The following is a 12,430-nucleotide window of genomic DNA, read 5'->3' as shown; positions in this document are numbered from 1 at the left end:
GCCGTTTCACCTATGTATGTCGTGTTTCTGTTTTTACTCTCACCATCCATACAGCTTATTTTGTAGACCACATTTCTGGCTTTGCAGTTGGCACCATGACTATATTTGCACACAATGCAACTCTCCTCAACACACCTTGTTCTTCTGAAGGGATACGTTTTACATATTATTGATCTAATGGATCTCCCTGGTTTTTCTATAACATTTATCCTCAACTTGGTACTTTTGAGGATAAAAAAAAAAAAAATATATATATATATGTATATATATATATATATATATATATATATATGTATATATATATATATATATGTATATATATATATATATATATATATGTATATATATATATATATATATATATATATATATATATATATATAACAGAAAGGAAACCAAAACCAAGTCCAAAGTCTCTATCTGATCTGATATAAACGAAATTGTTACAAACAAACATATAGACGCACATACTTACATATAAGCACGAACACATAAGTGTGTGCACACATATGAGCGTGCACACATATGAGCTTGCACACACTCACATGCTCATACCGAACAGTTTCAGAACAACGCCAAATCAGACATTCAAAATAAATGGAAGTGGAGAGACAAGTTACTGAAGAGATTGCCAGAGTGCAATGAAATAATTTAACAAAAATCTATATAAATTAATAAAGGACTGAACCAGTGCGTATGTTTATTACCGGCATAATGCCTCTCCCAAGGTTTAATTGTATTTCTTTCAACACACGTATCCACATCAAGAATCTGAAGAGATTGCCAGAGTGCAATGAAATAATTTAACAAAAAACTATATAAATTAATAAAGGACTGAACCAGTGCGTATGTTTATTACCGGCATAATGCCTCTCTCAAGGTTTAATTGTATAGTTTTTTGGCTTTTTGATAATTTCACTTATGTAATTAAGGTGGCATGTAAAAAACACCATTTGAGCATGGTCGTTGCCCGTGCCACCTGACTGGCCCCCATGCCGGTGGCACGTAAAAAGCACCCATTACACTCTTGGAGTGGTTGGTGTTAGGAAAGGCATCCAGCTGTAGAAACATTGCCAGATCGGATTGGAGGCTGGTGCAGCCTTCTGGTTCGCCAGCCCTCAGTCAAACCGTCCGACCCATGCCAGGACTTTAAACAACAAAATGATTTTATTACAAATCCACTAAGTTAAATGTATGCTAAGATCTATTCTCAGTGAGTCTACCAGATTAATATGATGCACAACAATGGCTGAAGCAAATTTCATAACCAACTCCTGATGGAAAAAGGACCTTTATAATGATATAAAAATTCCAAGAGATAAATAGTTGCAGAACAATATAGAATCACAAAGGTTCACAGAAGATGACAGAGGAGATATAGTACACTAGTATATAGAAGATAACTGAAGGGATATTAAATCACACTAAGATAAAGAAGATTCCTCAAACTCTGTGTGTGTGTGTGTGTGTGTGTGTGTGTGTGTGTGTGTGTGTGTGTGTGTGCGTGCGCGCGTGTGTGTGCATGTGCGTGCACACACATGCACGTGTGCTCACGCACAATGATATATAGAAGATAAATTATGTAGATGTACAGGTTCTGACATATACAAAAGATAACTAAAGTGATATAGAATTACAAAGATAACTAAACTTACAAAATAAATCATTACACTGGTATATAGAATATAAATATTGGCACTGAGATTAGACACACACACACAAATTATATATATATATATATATATGTATATATATATATATATATATATATATATATATATATATATATATATATATACATACATACACACACGCACACAAATTATATATATATATATATATATATATATATATATATATATATATATACATACACACACACACACAAATTATGGGATGAGGTGGTGAAGCACGACCTTCAAACATTAGGCCTCACTGAGGCAATGACTAGTGACCGAGACCTTTGGAAATATGCTGTGCGTGAGAAGACCTGGCAAGCCAAGTGAGACCGTAACTCGTGGCCTTTGCCAGGGGTGTAGCCAGCCCACTTATGAATACCTTTCCTTCACTGGACACTAAACTCTGCTTGCGACGACCTGTTGAGGCAAGTGAAATCGAAATCGAACCAAATTCGATAACTGGCATCTGTGCCAGTGGAGTGCTAATAGCACCATCGAAGCCTGATCATTGCCAGAGCAGCTGTCTGACTTCTGTGCCAGTGGCACGTAAAAAGCACATTTGAGTGTGATCATTACCAGCGTTGCCTTACTGGCACTTGTGCCGGTGGCACAGGAAAAAGCATTCGCGCGAGATCGTTGCCAGTGCCGCTGGACTGGCTCCTGTGCAGGTGGCATGTAAAAAATGCCATTTGACGTGGCCATTGCCAGTACTACCTGACTGGCCCTCGTGCCAGTGGCACGTAAAAGCACCCACTACACTCTCGGAGTGGTTGGTGTTAGGAAGAGCATCCAGCTGTAGAAACTCTGCCAGATCAGATTGGAGCCTGGTGTAGCTATCTGGTTCACCAGTCCTCAGTCAAATCATCCAACCCATGCTAGCATGGAAAGTGGACGTTAAACGATGATGATGATGATGATGATGATACATACACACACACTAGCAACGCATCCCAGCATTGTTATGACCTGCAGCCACATTGTATTATTTATTCTTTTATGGGCAGAATCAGCACAGCTGATTTATGGTGAACTGGATTACTGGTGGAATGGAAGTTATTGTTTGTTTAAAAGTGAAGTGGGGAGGGTACAATTTGCATGGATTTGCATGAAAATGCTTTCTGTTTTTAAGAAGGATCACAAACTATGTATTGTGCCATCATATAAAAGGGGGTTAATATGCCTTTGCTCAGAAATCACGTTTCCAAAATTTTAATTTCCCCCATCCCCACAGCAATATCTTAATTTGTAACATTTTTTCGAATTTTTTTTTTTATCTGTATAGAAAATTACAGAGATTATGAATCTGGGAAATATATATATATTTTTTTAAGTTTAATTTTTCTTAAAGAAACACTCAATGCCCCTTCCCATACCTCACCCACCCATCACCTACTCACTTTCAAAAAGCTAAAACCTCCCAATATTTCACTTATGTCTGATGTTTCGTGCATGCTTAGAATTGTACTGAAATAGCAGACATAAAAATTACCAGACCACCACCAGAAATCCCAATATGCTAGAAACAACAGGTAAATGACATCATTTCTGAAGAAACTTCCCCATTTTCCAAAAAGCTAAAAGTGAAACATTGGGAGTTTGTAGCTTTTTGAAAGTGGTGAGGTGATGGGTGGATGTTTGGGAAGGAGATTTCAGTGTTTCTTTAAGAAAAAAAGGAAAAATAAAATTCCTAAAGATTCATACTCTCTGTTTTCTTTCTCCATGAATTACCAACAAAAAATTGGGAAAAAAGTAAGAAATGAAGAAATTGGGGTAGGGAAGGAAAAAATTAAAACATTGGAAACATGTTTTGGGATTGAAATCCTAATCTCCAATATCGAAAACATAGGAATCAGAAGAAATTTAGGAAATAAATAAAGTGGGGCACAAATGTCACCTCAGACATGCTAGAAATAACAGGTAAAGGACAGGATTTCTGGGAAAACTTCCTTTTCAGTTTTTATCAAAGATCAGGTTTTTAAATACACTCATCACAAACACAAATTAAAGAATAGAAAATGGTCATTTCAATTGGATTTGAGCTGTAATTTTGCATGTGCACACAGTAAGATATAACATAATTCATACAGAACTTTTATCTAGAGCGTGTGTGTGGGTGTGTGTGCGCACGGGTGCGTGTGCATGTGTGTACCAAAGGAAGTTATTTTATGACATTCTTTTGTTTGAAGCAGCAAAGTTGTCAGCTTGATCATATAGGATCATATGATTGTTCATTAGTTTCCATAAAAAAAATTTATTTCCTTATGTTTTGAAGAGAATAGAAATTGAAAGAGATGAGAAAGTGAAAAGGTGACATTTGTTTTGAAGTGAAAGCAGAAAGTGAAAGAGAGGAGAAAGTGAAAGATGTACATGTATATGAAATGGATGTGTGTGTGTGTGTATGTGTATGTATGCATGAAAGAGAAAGAGAGTGAGTGAGCGAAGTTGTATGTTGTATATTTTTGCATGTATAAATGGCACTCACTTGCTCTCTCTCTCTCTCTTTCACACACATGCACACACATTATCTTCCATATACACATACATAACTACTATGCATACATCTTTTTTGTATGTATGTGTGCGTGTGAGAGTGAGAGTGAGTGACTGTACCTCCTCATAACATACAGAGTAATGGATGTCTTTTAATGAAATTTTTTTAGTTGTGGCTTATTTTAATACAATATTTATGTGTACATTTTCATAAATGTTTGTTTGAGTAGAATTCTATACATCCATGAAACATCGTATAAAGGTGAAACATTAGAAGCAAATTGAAATATTGCCTGAAAATGATATCAAAATTGTGCAACCCAACCTCGTTTCTGAGGTTATTTTAGTAGTAAAAAGGAAATGTTATGCCAAAAACATAGTTTATTTGGTAGCCTTTATATATATATAGATAGCTGATAAGCAGCTTTCCTTATTATAGTAGAGATGTGACTAATTCAGAGAAACAATACTTTCATTATTCACACATCATCACTCTAATAATGCAACACTTTATAATTTTGGTTCAAGTTGTAAGTGTGAAACTATTTTCACTTTCTAATGAAACCTGGTCATAGTAGAACAGTGTCTTTCAAATAGCTATAGCTGGTTGTTGAGATAACAGAGATCATGTAAATGAAAATAAAGTTTATTTGGTAGCTGAAAGATTACTGAATCTTTTGATAACTCATACGTCAAAATCAGCAACTCAGTTTTTGAATGCATAAGGAACATACGCACACAGACATGCACACACACACACACACACACAAACTCTCTTTCATATATATATATATATATATATATATATATATATATATATATATATATATATATATACACATGTGCATAGAGACAATCGAAGATATATACAAGGTCTGATCAATAAGTATCCCGACTGTTGCCATAGTAACAAACCTAAAGCACACAGAGTGAAGAGACTTGGCAAAGATTATCCTTAACCTCTACTGTGCATGCACACTAAGTTTTAACATTCTAGCTCATTTCTGCTGTTTACAACAGTGCTTGGAAGGAAGGTGTATAGCTTGTGATCATCACACTAACCATGACAGAGAGAGTTGTTATGGTAACACCTGCTCAGAGGCCTATGCAAAGTTGCAGAAAGTATATGGAGAGGAGTGTATGAGCCACACACAAGTATACGAGTAGTTTGGGCATTTCCAAGATGGCCAAAAAAATGTTGATATTGATGAATGTTCTGGGAGATCTGCAACCAGCAGAACTGAAAAAACATCACAGATGTGCATGCAGTTGTGGGGGGAAATTATCAAATCACCATCTGTGAGTTATCAGAGGATGTGCAGATTAGTTATGGTTCAGTTCAGTCCATTATCACTGAAGATTTATGTATAAGATGCATGTCTGCCAAGTTCGTGTCAAAATTGCTTTCAGCTGACCAAAAAGACACTCAGGCTTCAGGTGTCAAGAATGATGAAAACTTTTTGAAAACTTTGTGTAGGCCTCTGAACAGGTATCGCCAAGCTTTTGGCAAAATTTAATGCAGGTTCTCTGCTCAACTTTCTGTAATGGTCAATGCGATGATCACACACTACACACCTTCCTTCTAAGCACTGCTGTAAACAGCAGAAGTGAGCTAGAACGTTAAAACTTAGTGCACATGCACAGTGAAGTTTAAGGTCAATCTGTGCCAAGTGACTTCATTCTACATGCTTTAGCTTTGTTACTATGGCAACAGTCCGGATACTTATTAATCAAACCATGTACATGAAGTTTATTGAAGAAGCAACAAAAATCTAAAATAAAATATACATCTAAAAATCAAAGAAACAAGAGCAATCAGAGAGCGCAAACCTCTGCCAAGGCAAAAACCAACGTCCTCTCAACAATTAGCCAGAGATTATTTTTAAAATGAGAATGCCTGAAATAAACTCAACTGCTCTTACAAACAAGAATGCTACAACTGAACCTGAACACTCTCAAAAATTAAGTAAAATAACAGGAAAAATAATTTAGAATCTTTGTCTGGCACCAGATTGATCCCAAAATCTAATCAGTTCATGCCAGTCATGAGGCCAAACATCCCTGAAAGTTTCATCTGAGTCCATCCAGTGGTTCTTGAGATATCTTGTCCAAGGACAAACAAACAAACACAACTGAAAACAATACCGCCACCTTCACTATAGCAGAGATAATAACTACTAAGTATAATAACTTAATGCTCCTTTCTCATTCCTTTCTTATCGAGGAACATAACTACATTTACAGCTTGAAAAAAATGTTAAATGATGATGATGATATGATGATGGGGAATGAAGCCATATCTTGGACTACCTGCCTAAAATGCATATAACACTAATGATGTATTTTAATATGGAAAGTAAAATAAGGAATCTTATAACCAATAAGTAAAAGATGCTCCACTAACAAGCTTATCTTCATGTAGTATAAAGCAACTTAAATGAGTAGATCTCAGTTCTTTCCAAGATATGCCAACAAGAGAGTTGAACTCAGCTCAGAAAACTAACAAAACTCTTATCTACAAGGTAGAAGTTGATTAATACATTGAACTTCTCATACCAAGCAATAATTTGGGCTGTATAAAAGTTAAAAGGCATTCATTACATATACAATCCAGTGTTGTTGTCAAAATACAAACTGCAGGTCTCTCAGCTTGTTGTCTAATGCTATAGATTCTTTGCCAACCATGCTTTCATGTCAAGGAAAATAATTATAATGAACTCTGTTGGAATTCATTATTCTATATAAGCACAATGGAGAAGAAATGACATTCTATTCAGATTGAGATCTATCGCTTTCCACATCTTGAGTTTAAAATCGACTGCTGTGTATTCAAGCTGTACTTTAAATTAATTATGTCTGAATTCACCTATCGAATATGAATACTCTTTTACTCTTTTACTTGTTTCAGTCATTTGACTGCGGCCATGCTGGAGCACCGCCTTTAGTCGAGCAAATCGACCCCGGGGACTTATTCTTTGTAAGCCTAGTACTTATTCTATCGGTCTCGTTTGCCGAACTGCTAAGTGACGGGGACATAAACCCACCAGCATCAGTTGTCAAGCAATGCTAAGGGGACAAACACATACACACACATATATATATATATATACATATATACGACGGGCTTCTTTCAGTTTCCGTCTACCAAATCCACTCACAAGGCTTTGGTTGGCCCGAGGCTATAGTAGAAGACACTTGCCCAAGATGCCACGCAGTGGGACTGAATAGATACTAAATCATCAGAAAATGTTAACTATGATAGATTGGTGTTTTATACAATAAGCATAAGACTTTAGATTTAAGATCAAGAGATCATAAGCAAAAGTTTTAAATTTATAGAAAAGAAATAAAACTGTGCAACCTGCTTGTTTTGTTTTTTTGTTTTTGTTTTTTTTTTCTTTGTTTTGTCTCCTCAAAAAGGATAATGGACATTAAAATAAGAACAATAATAAACAAATGAAGAACAAATATAAAGTGCATGTGTTTATTTGGCAAAAAAAAAATTACCATCCTGAAATACAACAATGTTATTTTATTCTCTTACTGATTTTCATCATAGAACTATGACCATGCTGGAGCATTATCTTCAAGTTTATAGTCATTTATATAAGCTCCAGTACTTATAGGGTAGTGCTTATTTTATCAACAAGATTTGGACTCAGACTGTAAAAAGACATAAAACGCCCCAAGATATTTTCTTCAATGATCTTTTGATTATGTCCTCCACAGTCTAGCCATATCCAGGAAACAAGACTTGTTTCCTGGCCCACCTCACAGAAAGCTATCTCAGTTCTATAGCAAGCATGAACAACTAAAACAAGAGAGCTTCTACATGGTCACACAACCTACAAGGAATAGCAGCCAAATCTTCCTCAAATTACACATACCATCTTAAATAAGATAACAACGAATTATCCAATGTACTTCTAGATAATACCAAGAAAAAGACAGGACAGTCATGACTGTAATGCTATTGATCATAAGCCTGTTCAATTTGGGTTGATTTGAGAGTAAACAATAACAACTAAATTTATTACAATGGATTTAGATGACGAATAAAAATTAATAAAAATGAGCAAAAGGGAAGTGAGCTGGCAGAATCGTTAGCACGCCAGGCGAAATGCTTAGCAGTATTTCGTCTGCCGTTACGTTCTGAGTTCAAATTCCGTTGAGGTCAACTTTGCCTGTCATCCTTTCGGGGTCGATTAAATAAGTACCAGTTATGCACTGGTAATCGACTTAATCCTTTTGTCTGTCCTTGTTTGTCCCCTCTATGTTTAGCCCCCTGTGGGCAATAAAGAAATAAATAAAAATGAGCAAAAAAAGAAATGAAAGATCTTACTTGTGTTTTTAACAGTTCCACTGATGACTGTAGCACCCTTGGATCAAATTTCAATTTGTTTTCTAAAGATATTATTCTGGATACAAGATTGCTTCCAGAACCTGACTGCTGCAATGTTCAAAAGCATTATTATTATTAGTGCAAGTGAAAATGATTTTGAAATACTATATCCGATGGCATATTAGAAGCACTCTAATTTCAGCAATGCATATTCAAGAAAAAAAATTTTGAATGCGTTAAAGTATGTAACATTTAAAGCAACTTCACATATAGGACCCAGGATGATTTCTGAGACATTTTGGGGTGGGATTGCATCTTATATGCCATCAAATACAGTAATTCAAATCACCAGAGAAATATTTCTTTTATAATTCTGTATCTAAAAATATTTTCTATCAAAAATAATTTGGGGATTTTTTAGTAATTAAGACAAAAATTTGTGTTAGTACATAGGAGAAAACTTAATCAAAGAAAAATCAGTTGATTTATTAGTATAAAGTTATGTTTTGTAGACGAGTATAGCTGATTATATATTTTTATTATTACTTTCTTTTATTGTTTTTGTGGAATTACAAGTAAAGTTCACCATTGTAGCATTTAAATTAACAACATAGAAGGACAGAACTAAGTAGTGCTGCATTAAGCCTAGAAATGTTATTTCTGCCAAATATCTAATCTGAGTGATTTCTTTTGATTAGATACAAGACTAATTTTTATATAGGATTAGCTATTGTCAACTGAATCAACCCAGTATGCTATCCATGCTTATTATAGAAATCCTAAAGGGAAAAAAAGTTAAGTAACCGTTGATAAAATCTCAGCGCAGAATATAGGTGAGCAAAACTAAAAAAGCATGCATTTAATAGGTGCTTAGTCATCAGAGTACTACAATTCTAAACTTTGAAATATTGCCCAATAATAATAATGACAATGATGTTGATGATGATGATGATGATGATGATGATATTTTGAAACCAAGAATTTTTTTTTTTTACACTTGTACTGCAAAATCTTAACTTAATCCTGAGTTAACTGTTTTCAAGAATTGTGTGCCCATTTTTGCATTTATTGATCTAAATAGGACAAGCGGTGCTTATAACTTCTTTCTCATCTACTAATACTGACAGAGTAAGTTAAACAGAAAAGATCAATTTGGCTAATGTTTAATTTTACATTAAAAAAATATTCAACACATTCTGTTTCAAAATCCTTAACATGTCACGAGAGTTTAAATAGTGACAATGCAGAGAAATTGCATCAATTAGTCTTTACACAGTACTTTGAATAAAATAAATCTGGCAGAGCCCATTATTTTTATAAGCTATATCCACAGGAAGAGTTGGACTTAGTATTGCAAGCTAACTTAACTATCATTAATTATACAAAGCTCCAGCAGCTTATGGTAGTCAACAATACTAGCATATTAGTAGTACCTATTTGCAGCCTTATGAACTAAGCCTTTTAGAGTTATGTGATTGCTAAAACACTGCAGTAAAATAAAGGAATATGAAACATTGATTCTTTGGCTACTAGGCTAATCATTTGCCCAATTCAACCAGCTGAATTTCTGTGAAGTGTAATTTCATTTTTTTTTTTTCTATTAGTTTTTATGTATTTAAAATATGCTTGCCTGATGTCCCAAAATCCACAAGTTCAAATATTGCTATTATCTATCTTTCTATCTAGTGATGTCTGCTCTTGGGTAGGTCTTGTGCATATGGACCTTCTCCAGCATTCTGTTGTGACCGGGGAGGGCTTGTACCCTCCCCTGATGCTGTTATGTAGGTTACTGGACCTTCAACTATCATGATTTGGCTTGGGATGAATACCCGAGTGGTTTCCCATTGCCTTCTCCAAGCAGGTGGCATTTGAACTCATAATGCAGAGAGCTGGAAGATATACTGTAAAGCATTTCTGCTGACACACCAACAATTCTGCCACTCTGTGAAATGAATTGTTTTGCTCAAGAACACAATGTGCCACCCAGTCCAGGAATGAAATCCATGATCTGACAATCATAAGTGCATCACACTAACCACTAGGCTACTAAAACTGTGTTATTCCAGATAAGGCATACTACTTTACCGTTTGACAACATTCTGGATATGCGTCTGATTGGTACGTACAGACATTATCAAATGGTTAAAAAGTTGTTTTCATAATCATGAGGCTCTGATTTCAATTCCACAGTGTAACACCTTCAGTACATGTCTCCTACCATACCATTGCCTTGGGTCTTTCCAATTCTTCTGCTTGAAATTAGGTGGACAAACTATATGGAAACTCCATCAGGTGAACTGTAATTTAAAAAGTCTGGTCTTGTCTCACACTGTGTCATACTGATCTGCCTGCAGATTATGCTAAGAATACAAATGTGTTTGAAATACCCACTTATATTATAATTCAAAGAATAAATAGAATTCACTGGTTGAACAAGAGGAATACTCATCATCAAAACAACCAAAGATTATTTACTTTTTATGATATTTTTTAATTTCTATTTTGTTTATAATTCCCAGATTATAATGAGGAAGATGGGTTCTGAAATAAAATATATTTCCATGTGCCTTAATTTTTAATACTTCATTCATGAGACCCATTCCTTTCAGGTCTGACTAAACTATTTCATACCATGTGTTTTGTAGCTTACTTCTTTTATGGAACATTCTTACAACACACAAAATTGTTTTTATTGTTATATGACAATTTTTTGTTTGTTATTTTTTTACACTGCATGTATTGACAATTAAAACATATACTTACATTTAGGTTTAAATTTTGAAGACGGCTTTTCAACCTGTTATAATTTTGTTCCATTGAGGTCAGCTTCCGTGTTATATTATTATATAACTGAGATAAATTGAAAAATATTCTTAAATGAATTGAACATTAACTTATTCAATAAAAAAAATAACATGAACTTTAAATCTTCTTGTATTTAATAAACCCAACATAATTTTTAAAAGAAGACTATTTTTGAACTACAAAAGGTCATTGAAAGCTGCATATCCATATTCACCTCAGTACAATCATTGTTATGTTCCTAATACATATTTTCTTATAATCATTATCATCCACACCATTAATGGCATCATCACCACTGTCATACTCCAAAGCCTATTCTTTTTACAATCCCAGTCAACTTTGTTGCTATCATTATCACAATCTCACCATCACTATTTTTTTTTCTCATAAGTTATTCTCTGAACCTTGTCTTCTTCTCATAATAACAAGTCTCATTGATAAACTTGGTTTTTGACAATAGAGACTTATGTTTACTACACAATCGTTGCTTCCACTCCATCCTCATCATCTGTAGAAGTAATAGTAGCAATAGTATTCACAGCCCATAGGATAATTATGCAATGAAATATTAACACAAATAAACACAGAGCAATACATAGTCCTGAGTTCTTTACAACAAAGATAAAATATAACAAGGTAGACAAAGTAAAATGTAACTTCAAATTTCATATTAACCCATTAGCATTTAAATTGGCCACATCTGGTCAAAATATTCAACTTGTTTTATGTTCACAGTGGCCAGATCTAACCTCTTACACTTACCCTACAGTGTCATTCTGAAAATAAACAGCCATATCATTGAAATCTTGAGCAACAAGATAATGCACGTTTAATTGAAAACATTGTCAATAAATAACAATTACATTTGACAGAGTTTTCTGAATGCTAAAGAGTAAAACATCAAAGGTACCCAGCCACTTTGCCTCCATGAGAGCCAGCATAGTTTATTTTTGTTTTCTATTATATGACCAATCATATAGGGATCTATCATTCTCTTTCTTAATGATATCTAGAAATTATATGCATACAGAGTAACCAGTAATCAAATTTATTCAGCTTACCAAGAACTTACCACTTGATGAATGGGTATATAAGAGAGAGAGAGAGAGAGAAA

At 34.4% G+C, this 12,430-nt stretch overlaps 1 protein-coding gene across 1 annotated transcript in view; it reads right to left on the bottom strand.

Annotated features, from left to right (window-relative positions):
• Positions 1 to 12,430, bottom strand: part of LOC106881670 (cubilin) — a 217,162-nt gene that overhangs the window by 189,471 nt on the left and 15,261 nt on the right. The window contains exons 4-5 of the mRNA XM_052967022.2: positions 11,275 to 11,361; positions 8,512 to 8,619 (exon numbers count right to left, since the gene is read on the bottom strand). Coding sequence (XP_052822982.2) covers positions 8,512 to 8,619; positions 11,275 to 11,361 — 195 coding nt within the window. The remainder of the gene's footprint in view (positions 1 to 8,511; positions 8,620 to 11,274; positions 11,362 to 12,430) is intronic.

Source organism: Octopus bimaculoides, chromosome 4 (assembly GCF_046866305.1).
Source record: "Octopus bimaculoides isolate indiv1 chromosome 4, ASM4686630v1, whole genome shotgun sequence".
Lineage (NCBI taxonomy): Eukaryota > Metazoa > Mollusca > Cephalopoda > Octopoda > Octopodidae > Octopus > Octopus bimaculoides.
Note: the sequence above shows the minus strand (reverse complement) of the source record. Positions and strands in the feature narration are given on the sequence as shown.